Here is a 19,540-nt window from a genome sequence, read left to right as displayed (position 1 = left end):
AACAAAAGACAGACATATCCAAAAACTTCAGGTTTTGAAATCACTCCTTCGCTCCAGGACATAATGTAACAAGGCCTTGAGGTTAATCATAAAATTCCTTTTGGCCTGGCAAATGAAGCAGATCTGATAGATAAGAGTGGGTTACTTTGCTAATTCCTTTAGGATGGGCAAGCAGAACAAACCTGGTAGACGAATTTCATTAGAAGGCGCCAGTTCCCTTCCTCAAACAAGTTCCCTTCTTCAAAACAGCTCCCCTTCCCCAAGCAGGCAAGGGAAGGTATAAAAGTAAGAGCTTTTGCCTCAGTCATGGGGCACCGGCCATTCGGGACACCCTTCGGCTCGGGAGCTGCCACCTCTTCTCCTGCTTCTAATAAACTATCCTCTTGTTAAAACTTTTTGCCTCTCCCTGGTCCGTGTGTCCATTCTTCGGCTTCACGAGACACGATCCCGGCCCACACTCAGACACTGCCGGCAGATCCAACATCACCTACATCAAGGATAGGTCAGAAAAGTTCCTCTGAACCAAATTCTCTTTGGGGAAGCCAACTGCTGACTTCTGTGATGATCAGATAAAGGACATTTTCCCAGAAACTTCATTAGAACCATGGGCTGCGTCTTAGGGGAGATAAGTGGTAAGATACAACACTACAAACAACTTCGCCCTCATTCCACATATGTTTGAAGATCCTAACATTTATCATCAGAAACTTCATACTAGAAAGCCGAAATACTGCCTTGAATAGAAGATTAGCATAGAAATGTAAAGATTAGGCTGATTCCAAGATATTTTCCAAGTTTCTAGAGTTCTCCCAGCTGCATCTTAAGGGTTTGTGGCAGAGGCTTGTAGGTGTCACCTGATATCAAGTCTCCCTTTTTCCTTAGTAACAGAACTCTCTTGTATTTGAGGTATTCAAAGACCTTGATCCAATTAAAGGCCATTTTTCCCAGCCTCCTTTGCAGGAAGCTGTGTCCATGTAACTTAAAGTTCAGGACAATACAATGTAAATAGAAATGGTGTGTGGGATTTCTGCTTAAAGGTGGCTGACTCATTTGGGAGGGATCCCCTTTCCTCTTTTCCCCCTTGTCCCTTCCTGCTGCCTAGCATGTGAGATGTGAGAGAGCATGAGTGGTCATCCTGGACTAGGAGGCAGCCTTGAGAATGACAACCAGTCCTGAGGCTGACAAAAACCAAAGGACAGAGCTCAGGCTTCGGATGGCTTTGCGGTACCACCATACCGGCTCTGGACAGACCACCTTCAGACTTCTACAGAAAAGATAAAATCTGGTATGTTTTGCCACTAATACTATTTTCTGTTTTACCTTTTACGTATATGCAGTTGAAACTACACATTATCAGTCTCCTTTTACTACAGAGGTTCTGAAACTTGAGCTTGTATCATAATCCCCTGGAAGACTTTGTAAAACACAGACTGCTGGGCCACATCCCCAGAGTTTCTGAGCCAGTAAGTCTGCAGTGGTGGCCAAGAACTTGCATTTCCTACAATCTGCCACGTGATACAAATGCTGCGAGTCCCTGGACTACGCTTTGAGAACCACTGTTATCAGGATCATCTTAAATTTTAAGGCAGCTTCCTACTCTAATCGTGGAGGATCAAATATCGGTCAGCTGATTTCACATCCCCCAGTTGACCTCAATAAAATTAATACAAGTTCTTGAGTCTATTGGCTCAGAGCCAAGTCACTTTTGGATTCCTTCGTGCAGGAACACTGCCATATCTAAGTTGTCTATGACTGCTTCATTCCTCCTCCCCCCGTCCCCACCCCCCATTACTAATTCCTCTCTCAATCTCTTAACCAAAATATGCAAATAACTTCTAGACAAGCCACTTAGATTCCACAGGGAATTCCTTCACCATTGCCAGTTCAGGGTAAGTTCAGGATGGAGCACAAAGCATTCCGTTCTCCTCATTTGTGCTGGGCAAAAGATCCATGTCTTCTCTCTCCTGGGAAGCAATCCTATGTAGGTGGCAAGGACAAATATGTTTATTCCCATATGCTAAAATGCTGGCTGGAAACTGGGACTTCACTGGTGATTTCTACCCCAAGTGAATGCTGATTTGCCCTTTGGTACTGGTGCTTGCTGGGAGCGGCTCCTTCTTTGCAGCTTTTTGCTGAATGGATGAAGTCCAGCCATTGCCTTGTTGCCTGCCTCCTCTATCCCTCCCCAAGTCCTCAGGAAATTCTATATCTATTAACATTCCCCAATCTTTTCCCTTAATTCCATTATATAGTGCACTTTGGAGTCAGATGTACCTGAGTTTGAAGCCAAACTTGACATGAGTGTCCTGAATTTTTCTTAAGACAATTACTAGGTTGTATGTTTTCTTTCTTGAGCTGGCTATATGTCATGTCATCTTCAGACCTTTAACATCCTCCAGAATATGGAGTGGGAATACATTTTTTAAAAACTTTTATTTATTTAAGTGTTTTTCCAGGACCTATCACCTCCAAGTCAAGTAGTTGTTTCAATCTAGTTGTGGAGGGCGCAGCTCACAGTGGCCCATGTGGGGATCAAACTGGCAACCTTGTTGTTAAGAGCACTGTGCTCTAACCAACTGAGCTAACTGGCTGCCCCTGGGAATACATTTTTTAAACGGAATTTCATGTTGAAATTATCCTCTGGTCACAATATACCCTTCTTCCCATTACAAAGATATCTCATTTTCTGGCCTCCTTACAGAAATGTCTAATGTTCTGTCCACTTTTAAGTTCTAGGCAGCAATGATCAGGTGACTTTTGTAGCACCCTTCTCTAAGCGTGAAGAGTTCAAAGTGGGTGGTAGTGTCAAACAGTGTTAAAAAGTCACCCAGAGATGGATCCAAAGAAAGGATAGCTTAAAAGTGCAACAGAGCAATTCAGCCCTTGAGCAGAGCCCTTATTTATATGCCACATTTCAGCCGGGAAGAAATTTTTATGACCGAATCTTAGAGCCTTAAAAATGAAGTCTGTAATATAAACACCCGAGCAGCATTCACTGTAGCAGCACAAGGCGGGCTTGGCACATACCCCCATTTATTTTTTAGTTCTCTTCTGCATGAAAGACATTGCAATATTTCGTGTAACTCTTCCATTTATATGATTCTCATCTCTGAACTTTTAGATGAGATACAGAACTATGTCTAAAATTGAATTATAAACCTCAATGTATATTTTAACCCACAGAATAGATTCAGATTCTGAGTTCTAGAATAGACTTTCATCACTGTTTTCCCTCTGATAAAATAGAGTTCTGGATTTAGGATGGGCAAACAAAGGTTATTCTGCTTTGTTCTGGCTATTCCTTCAAGCAAGAAGTAAATGACTGGGAATTAATCATTTTCCTTCTAGAGTTACCAGCTAGGTTAGTTTGGTTGAATTAAAATAAGGCCACGGGTAGAGAAAGTAACAAAACTTGATCAATTATTTGCTTTCTATAAATCCTGCCTCTGAACTTCGTATATGCTGTTCCCTCTGTTTGGCATGCTCTTCCCGTCTTTCTCTCTACCTCAAAATTCACCCCCGCCCTTTCTAGTTAATTTGTATTCATCCTTCAGACCTTAGCTCAAAACTTAATTCCTAAAGGAAGCCCTAGATTAAATCAGGTCCCCTGTTTTATACTCTCTTGGCATCCGGGACTTCTCTCACAGCATTTATCACAGATGTAATTAAATAATTCATTTAATATTTAATTTTCATATTATGTCTTCTCTACTACACTGTAAAGTCTACAGGCATAGAGAGCTGTCTGACTTATATAGATCTGTATCCCCAGTACCCACCATAGTGCTTGCCATATAGTAGGTATTCAACAAACATGTGTCAAATAGAGAGTGAATGAAGGCAACAGTAAAAGCAGAGGAATGGTGCTAATCGTAACGTGTACATTTATTGAGCACTTACTGTACATACTGCCACTAGGCATTGAGTTAAATGCTTTGCATATCTTATGCCATTCAGTTCTTACTACAACCTTAAGAGAAGTACTATCCTTATCCCCATTTAACAGATGAGAAAACAGAGGCTTTAGAGAATTTAAAGTTTATATAGCTGGTAACACTGTTGAGTCACGTAAGTTTTTCTCTTATTCCTTTTCTCTCCCTTCTTCCTACTCTATCCATTTTATATCTTCCTTCACCCTTTCTCTGAAGAGAAAATTCCTGATGTCAGTGATGGAGAGAAATCATTTTGTTCTGGACATTCTTTGAGGACATTGCTCCCTAGAGAGAAGGTGCTTCTAGAGCACTGTATTTGATGGGGAGGCCTAGGGCAGATCAAGTTGCCTGATTCAGGGTTTCCGTAGATCTCTGGCAGTCTGCATGTGTGTGGATGATACTCCGAGTCAGGTTCAAAAGCCCTGTGCTGCTCATTCTCATATATGTGATAATATATATGCTTTAGTTATAGGGTAATTTTTTTTTATCCAAGCGTCTAAAAGTTCTTTTTCAATATGTCAGTTTCAAAAACACGATATAGTTTTCAATACCCACTTAGAATGCTATTGATGACCAAATATATGAGCAGCAAACTGCCAATATTGAATTCTTTTTTTCCCCCGAATCTGACTCAGGGTCCTCTCCCAGCCGATGCCAGCTAGTGCTATCATCATGACTATCACGGCTTAGCAGTTTTAAAATATATGTTACATACCAAGAAGTCTGCAGTAGCTTTCTCAGTGGCATTTGGAAGCACATTAAAAATATGCAGCTTGACGTTTCAGCCTCTTCACACCCTCACCATTTCCCTTTTGGAGAGCTCAGAGGGAGGCATAGTGGGTAGAAAATCAGCCCAAAGAAAGAAAATAGAATTTCACCCCTGTAGAAAACAATGTGCAAAACAAATATTGTTCTTAATTCAAGTTCTAGTTCCCCTGCCTGCCTTTTTGTGTCTATCATTTTATTTGGGTTTCACAGGGATACTCCACTTAGGAGTGTTCTTTGATTTACCTCTCCTGCCTGTCTCAACCCTCCTGCTGTTCCATTTGGTGTTTCAGTTCCAACTTAACATCAGTTTTGTTCTCGATGGTTCTCACTTTCCCTCCACCGTTCATTTCCTTTATCTGCATCCTTTCCTGATCCTCCATGCTCTCTTGGTTTCCCAGATCCTAGGCATATCTTTTTTTTTTTTTCCAATTCCAATATATTGGATCTAAACCTTGACCCTTTTGGTTAACTAATTTTATTTCCTTAATTAATCCCTATGGGTTTTATTTTGAAAATCTCTCCACAATTTTCTCGAATTGAATTTCTAGCTCCGTATTTCCTTTTGAGGTTTACTTTTGGCAGACGGTTTACCTGGTTTCTTTTTTCTTTCTGAGATTCATCGGCAAGGCTTTCCATCCCTGGTTTTGGTCTTCAGATGTGTGTGGATAAACAGTTCGAAGCAGTGAGGGAGGGCAAATGGAAGGAGCAGTGGATTGAGTTAGAAGGTCTGTGCTCGGGTCTGAACCCTTCTGCTTCATCATCAGAACCTCATCGGTAAAATGGAAATAATGGTATCACCCGCTAAGGGATCAAGAGTGATAAAATAATGTCAACAGACTGCAAATGTCTCCTACCAAGGGACTTGTAGTCTTTATGGAACTGTCATTTCCGTAAAAATTGCACCTCTTTTCCAGTTAATGCAAGGCCCAAATAAAATGATGGAAAATGTTAACTTAAGCATGAGAAGTTTCACATCTTATCAAATTCTCCAAGAGGTTCTGCCTAATTACCCTCTTGGCTAAAATATCTTTTTTGTTGTTTTTCTTTTTTTTATTGGTAAAAATATGTTGGTAGTGTTGGCACAGAGGACGCTCACTGTACCTACGTCTCTCGGCTATCGCCTGTACCCCAATAAGGCTGTGGAGGAAGGGGCCGCATCTGCCAACTTATTTGTAATATTAAAATTAAATGACGATGACAAGAAAGTGAAAAGAGATCTTAGGCTCTAAGATCCCGAAATTATCATTCAAGTTTCCCATACAAAGGTGGACTCTTCTCTTGATCATTTACTTCATAAGGTTGTGCAAACTTTGCATACGTGCTTTTAGTAATGGGTTCTTGCTATTTTGAGAAGCAACCCATTTCATTGCCAGATGTCTACTTTGGTGCCAAATTACACATTACCTTCGCTGACTACTTTCGGTGACTTCCTGAACAAGTCAGCTCTCCTTACTTGTGACAGCTCTTTGATATTTCTGAACAGTTCTGGGTTATCCCTTTTGACAGGCTAAGACACCTGTCCCTTTAACGGTTTCTCATATAACATGGTTTTTCATGCTCTTCAACATTCCAGACTGTTCCATTTGTCAATGGCCTCTACAAAAGTGAGCATCCAAAGCCAGAGTCAGTCCTCTGGACCTGTTTCACCACAGAGATCTGGACAGTGTAATGCCACCGAGGATACTCACTTGCCTTCAGAACATGAGCGCTGTCGCTGGTTTCACAGAGCTGCACTGCAGTCCATAAATTCTCCGGCAAGAGCCAATAAGTTAGTTTTCATGTGTATGTCAAGAACTTCCATAAGCTAACTTATCTTCAGTAAGACTACAGAAGGTTTCAAGTTACATTATCGGTAATGAATTTCTTATTGTTATGTAAAAACTAGAGGTATCCATTCAATATAATTGGAACTATGGAACTGGTTAAGTTTGCAATAGTCCATATGTCACGTTTATGCGAAAGATAGAATACTAGGTTGTCAAGCTCTTCTTTATCATGACTTTTTACCTTTATTACGTTTTTACTCTGCTCTCTGCATGTAAAATGTTTTACATATGCAACAGCCCTGTGAAGTTAAGATAATTATTATTCCCATTTTACAGATAAGGATACTGAGGCACAGAGAGGTTTATTAATTTGTCCAAGGTCATCCAGCTAACAAGTGGTTCTGAACCTAGGAAGTCTGATTCCAAACTCTATAATGCCTCACAGCCCCAGGCAGGACATAACTGGAAAATATTACTTATGTGAATTGGTTGTTTTTTCCTAAAAGGAAAGCTCTGAGCAAGACATCATCCTAAAGTTCCTCTTTCCCATGTTTTCCAATGTCCATTCCATGGAACATTGGTACCTTAAGGTGGTCTGAGGGGTGGAAGGAGGAAGAGTCCCCATCTTTAAGGCAACATAGTTGTCATTTTTTCTTAGCCACTTTGGCCATACTCTGCTATGGCATATTTCAGATGTAAGTGACAGGTTTCCACGAGATATACATGAGAGCACTTTGTAGATGCTGAATACATTGTACGTGCTTATAACCTCTGAGACTATCCATGAATTTTATATGCCTAAAACTGCCATTTAAGACAGTTGTTTCTCTGATCATTTGAATTTCCTTTACAAAGTATTTTAAAACTTACTTAATTTATGTTTATTGGCCATTGCAACACACATGATAATAATGAATTAGGAAGTTTAAGATTGTTTTAACAATTGGACCAAATGTGGAGGCTGTGTTAGAATAGAGATACTTGTAAAGGACAGGAAGTGAGAAACACTTAAAATCTTATAATGGTATTTTGTAATTCTCTGAATCAGAAATTCAGCTAAGCTCAACTGTCTGTAATGCTTTAAAGAAGCATGGAGGAGAAATTTAAATAAATTATGTTGGGCCACGCCTGAATATATTTAAATAACAATGATGGCAGCGCAGTAAAGCCCTAATGACACACAGAAATTCTCTAAATTAACATTGTGTTTTAATGGGACAACTAATATGAATACCTTATGTCCATCTTTCTTCTAACATCTCATTCTTATTTGTTAGCCAACCGCCTTTTATCCATTTTTGTTCCCTACACACTATGAATAATTCTGTCAGTTGTTCATACCATCTCTCTTCACACGATCTATTTACCAAATTATCATGGCCCACTTAGAAGCATTGCTTTGAGAGCCTAAACAAATTAAGTCCATTCAATCTCTTTGTGTAAATGACATTTTCAAAGACAAGCTGCAAAAAAATCAATCCAGTCCGTATAAGACCCAATAAAAATGTCATGAAAACTGGGTGTAAAGTCAAACCGAGAAAGTTTGTACATTTTTATTATTATTATCTTTCCCCAAGGGAAAGGAAAATAGAAAAATACGAGAACCTTCATTTTTTGAGACCAGTCTGAGAAACTGTAATTACATTAGCAATATCCAACAGTGTTATCAACACGAAGCAATTCCTCTCATCTCAACACAGCAGCCAACTCAGAAAAATCACACCTTCTAGCTCATGGGATTTGTGACACTTAGTAATGCATGTGTAATTGGGTAAAAATAGTTATTACCGCAGGCTTTATTTTTATTTGCTTCTGTATGTCTCTAAAGGAAAAATATACTCAAGGAGCTCTTCCTTCTTCTTCAAGAGGCCTATGGCTGGGTCCCCCTTGAAGGAGTGTGTAGTGTGATTGTTTTCAATCCTAGTCACCCATGTGCTGTGTGAGCAGAACCCCTAGAAACTCTTCTCCCCCTTACAAAGCAGCTGGAGGTACTGGAAGATCCCAGTCACCACTTTTTGTTTTGTTGTTTATTTTATTTTTTTAAATTAGTTTCAGGTGTACAAAACAATGTAATAGACATTTATCATTTATATTCGTCACACAGTGATAACCTCCTCTCCTCCCCCCCACCCCCAAGTCACCACTTGACCAGGTCTCCTTGCCTCCACTGTCTGCTTTTTCTCCTGGATGTTTCCAGACCATATTCCTAAAGTCTAAATCACATAATGTCCCTCTTCCGCTCAAACACCTACTGTGCTTTTGACTGCTGATTCTTTAAAGTCTAAACTCCCTAGCATCCATCCAGAGAATACATTCATTAGGAAATCCAGTGTCATCCTCTTAACCGTGCTTATGTTCCTCTTCTCCACATCTTGAACTTTCTCATCTTGGCTTGCTTGGTACCAGTGCTCTACCTTTGTTGCTGTTGTAGTCCCTCCCTGAACAGCCTTTTTTTCTCCCCTCTGCCTATACAGATCCTTGTCTTTCTTCCAGTCCCTACCCACCTTCCACACCATCCACGAGGCCTTCTCTCTTTATGCTATCATTCAGACGGAGGCCTTTTCTGCAAGAAAGGAGCCAGAGTATACAAAGGTAGAAGGTGGCCTTTAATGGATACATCTTTGGCTTATGGAGCAGAAATGTAATCATTTCTCAGGACATCACTTTCAGGACATCAACAGAGCCCATCATCAGCTGTGGTAAACCAGAGCTCTAATTTGGCTGTTTTCACTGAACTCTTTTGTAAGAAAGGTTGACTAAGAAGTCAACCTTGTCTGTTTCACAAGATATACAGAGCTCTCCCTCCAAACTTCTCCCATAAGTTTCACGATCCTTAGTTTTAATGTCTGGTAGTTATAGATGAGATATAAATAACCACTGAGAAAATGCTGTGATAGAAATATAATAGCAGATCAACAATACATTAAGGCAGAATTCTGCTCTTTGTTTTTTATTTCAGGTGTACAAAACAATGTAATATTTAGACATTTCACCCCTCACAAAGTGATAACCCCTCTCCTCCAATCTATTGCCCCTCTGACATCATATATGTCTATTACAATTCCATTGACTCTATTCCCTAAGAATTCTGCTCTTGATGAAACTATTAAAATCAGAAAAATGTATTAGCCAGTGGTTTCAATTTTCTTAACATACGCAGAATTTGGAATGAAAAAGAAAATAATATGTAATTCAGTAGGAGGAATAAATGCAAGAACCCAAATGCATAAGAAAAACTCATCATATTGTCAAACTAGTCTGGTTTCCTGTATTCTTTTGGACATCTGGTGGACCTGGGGCTTGATCATGTTTTATGATAATTCAAAACATGACGCTTCCCATGCATTTGCCATATTCCCATTATATTATTTTGCATCATATGGCTCCTGTATCACAGCCAGATTGCTTCACATCTTGTTCCTGAAAACACCAAAACAGGCATGTTCTGGGCTCATGCCTAGAATTTCCTTATCCTTCAGGTCACTCTTTTCTAAGATATGTCCTTTCTTCAATTATCGTTTTATTTATTTATTTATTTATTTATTTATTTATTTATTTATTTATTTTAATTTTTATTGGGGGACCATGTGTTTTTCCAGGACCCATCAGCTCCAAGTCAAGTTATTGTTCTCACTCTAGTTGTGGAGGGCACAGCTCACTGGCCCATGTGGGAGAACCGAACCGGCGACCTTGGTGCCATGAGCACTGCGCTCCAACCAACTAAGCCAACCAGCAGCCCCTTCAATTGTCATTTTAGATCAACCAGCCCCATTTGAGTCACCAGATGACCGCAACCACATGGGTGACACCAAGTGAGTCCAGCAAAATAACTACCCAGCTGATCCTGACCCAAACTGCTGATCCACGAAAACATAAGCAAATAAAATAATTACTGCTTTAAGCCACTATGTATTGGGATAGCTTGCTATGTATCAAAAGCTCACAGATACAGAGGAGAATGTATGAATGATGGACAGGAAGAGAAGGAGAGAAAGTAGACTAGGGAAAGATTATATGATTGTTGGCAGTACTAAGTGCCCACCTAAAAGTCATACTCATTACGTTTAAATGCATTCAGTGTGATTGGAGTTTTCTCTAGCCACGTTCAGTTGCATGGGTGCAGGTGTAGTGTAGGGGAGAAATGGATTTAATCAAGTTAGTGTTTTTTCCCCCGAGCAAGTATACCAAAGCAAGAGGGTCAGGTCAAGTGGAAATGTATACAAAAAATGATTATCATCATTTACCATTGGATTTAACCTGAGAAGGTAGAGGAGATCAAAGAGTTGAGATGCAGTGAAAATGTTGGACCAATTGACTGGATTTCCCAGAGGAGTTAAAAGATTTGGGGCATCAAGACACTAGAGAGAACAAACTAGAAAAAGAGGAGGTTGTGGTCAGAGAGTCTGATACATAAATTAGAAATTATGGAAAGAGAAAGGTTATCACAAATGACCAGGTCTATGATATGACTATAGCAAAAGACTGGCTGGATAGATTGGAGGATAAGACCATGGGAGAGAAGAAACAAAAAAGTAACAGACCAGGTTGTAGAAGGATCATCTATGTGGAGCTTGAGATTGCCAGGAATTCGGATAGGGCTAATATTGGAGAAGACTGACATTAGCCAAGAGCTATGATAATCAAGAAATGTGAGATGGGGGCCCCTAGGCAACTATAACAAGAAGGGATGGTGGAGGGACATAATACGATGGCATTAAATTCTACACTGGAGGATTTGAGGAATGAGAGACAGGAGGAAGAATGATCTGGAAGTATCAAGAAGGAAGGGGGACACCTGCCTTCCCTTCAGGCCCAGTGGTACTGTGTGTGGGGAAAAAGATGATCATGATATGAGAGGACTGCAGGGAAAGTGCTGTCCTTAGGGGAATTCCAGATTGCAGTTAGAGCAAGAAGGTAAAGGGAATATTCAGGAAAGAGGATGGGAGCATAGGAGATGGTGCCAATAATGGTCCATGAGTTCCAAACAGCACAGGGGAAGGAATTTAAAAGTTGGGGAAGAGTGAGAGAAGGGAACAGAAAAGGGCAAGTGCACAGCCTTCTGTGGATTAGTGTGTGAAGGATGAGGTGTGTCCCAGCAAACTGTGGCTGGGGGGTGGTTCTTGTGGTGACAAACCTAAGCAGAGATAACAGGCAATTTGAGATTAGACCATGTAGATTCGAGGTGAGGCTGTCCATTTTGGAGGTCGGGGCATTTCCGGGGTACCCTTCTTCACATCTGCCTATGGAGATGTGGAGGTCCAGGACGGGCCATCGTGTTTTGTTAATTGAAGAGTCAAATGGGTAAATGCCACATCACATAACCTCACCATTGTTCCTTGATTCTGTCTTGACACACATGCATTCCGTGGGAATGACTGTGTGGTGAAGGCACACTGTCATCTTTTAAACTTCAGGGGTTGCTGATAAACTTCCTTCTTCCAAATGCCAAAAAAGGTGAACTTTTTTAAGAGAGGCAGAAAGTACCAGAACTGAGCCTGATGTTCTTTCTCTGAGAGGAAGGGTGCAACCCTGTGTCTCTTTGATGTTGCTCGGAGACACTTGGGCCAGCACCACCAGGGGCTTTGATGTTCCTCCAGCACTTCTGACATGCCGACATCTGGACCTGTACTCTTCTGAAGCAGCAAATTACAGCAATAGTCAAACTCTGGTATGAAAAGGAAAAGGACAGCAAGACCTTGTACAGAACTTTTTGATGCCACTCGCCTGATTAGAGACAATGCTCTCTCTGCCTCTTCAAACACAGGATCATTTGTTTATTTAAATATTCATCCCTTATGTCTGTCACTGGGCATCTTCATCATCCCAGGATTTCTCTAAGAAGGAATTTACAACCCACTCCTGAAACCCGGATTCCAAGCTACTGTTTCCCCCAAATGGCCTTTTACTTAAACATAAAAACTCTGTGCTTGGCCTTACGCTGTCCTCCATACTTCACCTTTTATCATCTCACCTTGAGTCACACTCTTTCTTCCCTTCATGCCACGTGATCTTTCTCTCTTGCCTTTGTCCTCAGTTCCCACAGGCCCTGATCTGGAAGTCTATCTTACGTTGTTTTCCCCTCCATGCAGGTCAGGTCAGCTCTCCCCTCTCTTAAGGTTCAGCTGAAAGCTAACCAGCTCCCAGAGAATAATCAGATCATGGCTTTTTGATCAACAGGACAGTCTTTCCCTCACTTCCTTACCCTGTCTTCCATCCACATTCACATACTTGAAGAATGAGTGGAGAAAAAGAGCAAACGTTTTTTCTTTTTTTTTTTTTTTTGTATTAAATTGCTTTGTTTAATGTGGACCTATCATATTTTACATGTGAAATCCTCCTGGACAGAGCATACATTTCTGCCAACCTTAATGCCTTTATGAGCTAGACCATAATGATTATGATTATGATTGGTTTCTTCATCTTTCTGCCACCTTCAGGTCTCTACTTCTCTCCCTAACATCTTAGAAAAGTTGGGCATTTTCCTTTTGTCCCAAACTTCTCTCCCTGAAGGCCACTGTCCCTTTGCTGTCATGAGCAGATCAGATAGGTGAAGTGGGTTTTCCTGACTCTCTCAGTGGGAAGCCACTGCCTCCTCTCCTTCCACAAATCCCTTTCTTATAACATCTTTATTTTCAATAAGGTATAGATTGACAGATAACAGTAAAATTCTAGTGTGGCTGTCTCTGCAATATCAAAGGCTCCCCGGATCCAGTTAGTGTAGTGCCTTAGGAGCCCTCACCCAAGGCCCTTGGGTCGGCTGTTAACTGTGTCAACAGGATTTCTGCCCGGTCCTGGCATCACTGAGTTCCCCTATGTAAGCACTGAAGGACTGCCGCCATCCTGGATCATCCTTAACCGAAGAAGCTTCTCAAAGGACTCTCCAGGGTGGGGACAGATCCCAGACACTTCAGGCCTCTAGTCTTCTTTATTACCTTTTCCATAGGTTTTTCTTTTCCCCCTCCAGACTTCTTTTTTACCTTTTCCAGTAGGTCCCTCTTGGGAGCCTCCAGATGGAGAAGTGGAGGTTCTCTTTTGTGAGAGAAACTTCTGTTAGTGAAGAAAAGATTCTTCCAGAACAAATTGTGAGCGAAGGTAGTTCAGCTGCTTGGTTGTGAAGCCCACAGAACGTCCTCATCAAAGGGACACCTAATTATTCTGCTTTCTGAGAACTGGGATGACTTTTATGCTCTTCATTGATCCCTGGATTTATTAGTCCTGAGCCAATTTTTGATCTACTCTCCTAACAGGTAAGACTGAACTCGCCTGAGAAAAGTTAATTTAATTTTTAAATTAAAGTATAGTTGACATACAATATTACATTAGTTTCAGATGCACAATATAGTGAGTCAACATTTATATTCCTTACCACAGTAAGTCTAGTAAGAAAACTCAATTTTAATGACTGCTTAATACTGCATTTTCAAGACTACACTTAACCAGTCCCATGCTGCCTCCTCTTTTTGTTCTCATAAATAGATATTCAATGAACTTCCAAAGGCTTCTTTTTTTGGGGGGAGGGGATGGGAACAGGACTTTATGGGGGAACAGTGTGCACTTCCAGGACATTTTGCCAAGTCAAGTTGCTGTCCTTTCAGTCTTAGTTGTGGAGGACGCAGCCTAGCTCCAGGTCCAGTTGCCCGTTGCTAGTCGCAGGGGACGCAGCCCACCATCCCTTGCGGGAGTCGAGGAGTCAAACCGGCCACCTTGTGGTTGAGAGCCTGCGCTCCAACCGACTGAGCCATCTGGCATTGGCCCATGTGGGAATCAAACTGGCAGCCTTCAGCATTAGGAGCTCAGAGCTCCAACTGCCTGAGCCACCGGGCTGCCCCCGCCCAAAGCTTTCTTGAAACTCCCTGTATCCGTGTCTATACCTCACGTGTCCGTAGCTTCACTTTCCATTTTCTCTTAGCTTATAAAATCAAGCTTCTGCCCTCACCTTTCCTCCTCCAGGAGCCTCCTGGAACTAGTCCATTACAGGTATGAGACCAAATACAAAGGCGGGGCAGCTAGTCAGGGATGCCCATTTTTAGAAGAACTACATTTTTCTCCTTTCCAGATCACGGAAGAGAATGATTTCCTCAAGGCACTGAAGGCTAAGGCATCAAGGTCCTTGAAGAGAATGGGGTCATGACTCCCTTTATTGTGAGCGGAATATGCTCCTGAGCTTTCCAGATGATTGTCCAGGTGGGCCACAAAGGTTCCCGTCAACAGGGCCACAACAGGAACCAACCGAGCAATACCTGGCAAAAGATGCACGACACCTCTCGGGGCCAGTTCATCTCTGAAGAACAGATGGGAAGATACTTGTATAGGGAAATGTTTGTTTGCTGTTTATGTACGACTATTGTGCAATAGAGAAGAAAATGAAGAAGGATAGATGAAACTAAGTATAGGTAATTCTTGTGAGACATATTAGATATGGATAACGTAGTCAGAATATACACATTCTGAATAGAAAGGCATGGAAGGACCAGTAGACACCAAGCATTCATGACACTTGTAACATCCTTAGACCAGCCACCCACTGGTGACACTAATTTTGGTCCTACTCGTATATGTGTACCAAATCATCAGGTTGAACACCTTAAACTTACACAATGTAATATGTCCATTGTATCTCAATAAAGTGGGAGTAAATAAATAAACAAATTTCAACTCTTCTAAATCACTTTTGTACTCAGAATCATTGGTATCTCTTAATATCCTCCTCTTTTCTATCAAGAGTGTTGGTGATGCAGCATTTTAAAGGAGGACTCTTCTAATGTCCCTAGGATTTTTTTCCTAGTCAGTGATACCACTCTGTTGAGCCTTGAGGTGCATGCTCAGGCAATGACAGCTGTGGCCAAAAGTGATTGTAAGATTCATCCTAATTTCAAAAATGTTAAAATGTGGGGGAAAAAATATGCCTCTTAAAGTCAGTGAAATGAGATGGAAGGAACATTTACAGCAGCCTGAACTGTTTTCCTCCATACTTCTTTTACACTTGGGAGAGAAAAATCTGTCTTTTTAAAGTTACTGCTTTTCTGGTCTTTGTTACTCATAACTAAACCCAATCCAAACTGATACATAATTCTTAAAAATATGTTGTCAGAATTACTTTGCTTTGTCACTGTAACTTACTCCACCCTTACACCCTCCTTGACTAATGAATCAAGGCATAAATTTATTTACCTTTTAGATGTCTTAATATTTTGTTAATTACCCTCATTTCCCCTTTTGCTTTTTGAAGCAAATTCTCCATCAATTCACTCTGAAGCTGAACTCAGGACTGCAAAAAATATTTTGTAAGAAAAATTTGTATTATTTTAAAATCTGAAGCATAGTATCATTTCTGAGATGAGAGATAATGCCTTCCTCTACTGAATACTTGATTAGATATGTCTCAGGCTTGTGAAAAGAAACTGGAATTGCTGGCAAATGAAAAAAAAATAAAGGAGAATTTAAATATTAGAAATGTAGAACAAATTTCAAGGGTAGAAGAGAGTCAGGATAAATTAATGGGTGCTCTGTACTGCTTATTACACATTTCTGAGGGAAATAATACTTTTCCTTTTTCTGGAAAATGAAGTACAAGTTGTCAGTGACAACCATCTATTAAGAAATTTCCTTTTGTGATAGTGAGGATTTCCCCCCCCAGAGGTAAATTATTCAACACAGTTAATTTGAATCCGTGTTTGAGCCTGAGATGAAGTTATCAATTTTATCATTTTCCCTCAGTCTGTCCTGATATTATCATTGCCTGAGACTCTGGTACCCATAGCAACAGCCACTATTTCAGACATCACTCCTCCAAGCAACAGAGCACGGCCAATAACTGACAATCATCCAGCAGCTGTCTCAGGAGGGTATTTTCCAGGGCTGGAAGACCAGGTCACAACTGACTCCCATGTATTGAAAGGTTATCAAGGAGTTGAGGAGGCTGTATGTGGGAAGGCCACAAACACCCATGAGAAGTTTGCTCAGCCCTTTTGAGAAGTTTATGGCAGAGGGGGTTAGGGCAAACAAGGAGACTTACAGGGATGGACACAAGTCAAGACATTGGAAAGTGCGACAGGGTCAACTTCATTAGTATGTTTCTCACTTCTTTCCACCACTGCCCCACATATTCAAAGGCTGTTTGTGGACCCCCAAACTGAACTGAAAGGAGGGGATTTAGAACATTCACTTTTTCTGGCAGAAGAATAAGAAGGAGAAAAACAATTGAGCTGCTGCTGCATCTTGACTTCCCTGGCAGGGATTCTTAAAGGAAAGCTGCGAAATGTGATACTACAAGTAGTGGCTTGTGATAGGTGCTGGAGTGTAATCACAATTCTCTTTGAGTCTTACAGGCCAGGAAATTATTTTTTTCCAGGTAAAATAAGAGGATGTAGGTCTAAGTAGACTTCTCTGCGTTATTCCAGGGAGTCCCTCTGAATCACAGGAAAGGGAAAGATGGGCTAAAGTGGGGGCCCAGGGGCCAAGACATAACCAGACTGGGATCAGCTGTTGATCTCAATGAGGAGACACAACAGGCCATAATGATTCAGTCTATAGATTCCAGTACCGTGTGCATGACAAAAATACAGGGTTTCTCTGTCCCGGTGAGCTGGATTTGCAGGCAGAACGTGTGTGTTGCAACCATGCCCTTTCCCTGTTGTGCCTAAAGAGAAGTCACTGACAGTGAAGCCATGTGGGTGGATGGTGGACTCTCTGGAGATTTCCAGTCCCCAGGTCTCACAGGTAGTCGGTGCCGACTCAGGTAACAGCGTCACTGCCTGTGTGGGAGATCTGAACAGAGGGACTCAGGTGTGCAGGTGTGGACCGCCTTCCTGTGAGATGCCTTGCCACCTCGTACATTTTGTTGTGAATTCTGAAGACTTCTTTTATATGAGAAGCATTCTGGCTGAGGTTTAGAAGCCATCCCCACCCCGGGCTGGAAGGCACACCTGTAATTAGGGGAAAGACCACAGCGATCAAGGCTGTTTTTAAGAGTGTTGGGGATTTCCCTCCCTTCCAGGGCTGCCTATCTGGCTGGATTCCCCGTCTACCCACCCAATCTTGCTTAACCCATTGATATACCTGTGGGCTAACAGGAAAAAAAAAAACAACACAAAAAAACAAAAAGGAACATGGCGTCAGAAGATCTACATTCATGTCTGCACCCCGTAGCTTCTCACCGGTGTGACCCCCCTGGTCTCACTGGTAAAGACATGGTCATCACACCTGCCTTCCTTCCTTCCTGAGATTCTTATAAAAATAAAATAATAATGTAAATAAAAGGACTTGCACTTGCAAAGTGCCATTGTTATTGTTTTAGTTTATCAACCCCTTGGCTATGGGGAAGCCAGCCTAAGGCTCATTTCCCATTATCACCGTTGCCCAGGGTGAGCTTGTCAAGGAGATACTATGCCGTGCTGGCTTCCAGGGCCCCCAGCTTGCTACTGAGAATGAACATACATTAACATTTGGTGACTGAATGATGTTTCTGATAAAGCTGAAGATCCCCTGGATTTCAGTCCTTGCCTTTAGTCCCACTGCCTACACGCGTTCCCCAGAGGCAACTGCAAAGATGAATTCTAGACCGTGTTTTTAAAACACTTCTACTATACACATGCACCCACAGACACCAGGGCCCCAGGCCACCCACCTCACCCCACACCCACATACCACAGCGTTTATCAGGAGAAGATTTCCCTTGTGTTTTCCAGGGTCCCAGGGAGTACCTTCTCCCCCCATCCATGGACATCCTGAGCTGCATACAGATAGGGCATGAGTCAGTGTATAGAGACTCCCGGAGACCTGTTTTAAATTTAAAATGTGAAGGTTTTGCAATGCACGCGCACACAGACGAATCAATGAAAGACCTTTGTTTATTTAGGAACCAATAACTTTATGGTAAAAAATGGTCAAACTGGAAGGAAAAAACTTAAGTAAATGTCTTGCAAGGACGGTACTGCAATGTGCCTGGTCGGCATGGTGACCAGGGAAGTCACCCCATGGCTATAGGGCAGGCAGTCCCAGGTCAGTTCTTGTCACTGTCGCCAAGGGTGCGCTTGGCACACAGGTCATCCGTCAGGCCGGCTTCCAGGGACCGCCACTTGCGCAGGCTGGTGACGAGGTCCTGCAGATCTCGGATGGACTTCACTTGCTCGCGCAGGTAGTGTCTGTCCAGGAAGGCGTACAGGTGGGCGTCCATCTTCTCGGTGGCCAGCTCGTGCAGGTCGAGCAGGCTCTGGTTCACGCTAATAGCCACGTGCAAAGCGCACTTCACGACGCCCAGGCTGCTATTCCAGTGGCTGAGGTAAGGCCTGCGGATGTCGCGCTGGTTGCGGAGACCCCCGCGCTGGTTCTGCAGCCACATCAGCCTCTCGGCGTGCTTCCTCTCCTTGTGGGACTTTCGCAGGAAGAACTGGCTTAAGTGCTTCAAGGCCACGTCGTGGCTATCAATATAAGAGGCCATGGACAGGTACAAGGACGAGGCGTAGAGCTCCAGGTTGATCTGGTAGTTAATGGCGGCCTCGCAATGCGGGTGGTAGTTCTGGCGCACATACGGAAGCGGCAGGATCATTATGGCTGGCGGCGCAGGTGTGCGACTCGGAGCGCTCCGGCCAAGGCGGTGAAAATGGCGGGAGTGGCGGGAGTGGCGGAAGTGGCGGAAGTGGCGGAAGTGGCGTCACGTGCAGGTGGCGTCGGCAGGAAGGGGCGGGGCTTCGAAGCGACGTCTGGCCGCATGACCAGGATAGCCAGACAGGTCTCCTCTGTAGTTATGCTGCAAATGGCTGGCAGCTGTGAGCTCTGAGATGGGACAGGAGGGCTCGGTTACAGCGGTCTGGGTGGCGGTGTGGTGGGTGGGAGTGAAGATCCATCACAGGAGCGCAGGGCTCGGATCCGACTGGCAGAAGGGCAGGGCCCTGGTGTTCTAGGTTCCATCTGAACCTAAGTGACGCATGAAACCTGGTGCCATTCTGTGCTGTCTAGAGACCACTGGAAAACAAAACAATAGTTCTGTTGAGATATAATTTATATACTATAAAATTAACCTTTGCAAGTGAACACTTTTATGGTTTTTCATAGAGTTGTGCAATACCATACTCT

General features: G+C 42.4%; 1 protein-coding gene across 1 annotated transcript; it reads right to left on the bottom strand.

The window, feature by feature from the left end:
- Positions 1–18,467: 18,467 nt before the first annotated feature.
- LOC308495123 (ferritin heavy chain-like) lies at positions 18,468–19,013 on the bottom strand (the record flags this gene model as incomplete). The annotated part of the gene is made up of 1 exon (XM_081043054.1): positions 18,468–19,013. The coding sequence occupies one exon, from the start codon at positions 19,011–19,013 to the stop codon at positions 18,468–18,470; it is 546 nt and encodes a 181-aa protein (XP_080899180.1).
- Between the last annotated feature and the right edge of the window lie 527 nt (positions 19,014–19,540).

The sequence above is a fragment of the Rhinolophus hipposideros genome (genome assembly GCF_964194185.1).
Source record: "Rhinolophus hipposideros genome assembly, chromosome: X".
In the NCBI taxonomy this organism is placed as follows: Eukaryota; Metazoa; Chordata; class Mammalia; order Chiroptera; family Rhinolophidae; genus Rhinolophus; species Rhinolophus hipposideros.
The sequence above is the reverse complement of the archived record's forward strand: the minus strand, read 5'-3'. Positions and strand labels throughout refer to the sequence as shown.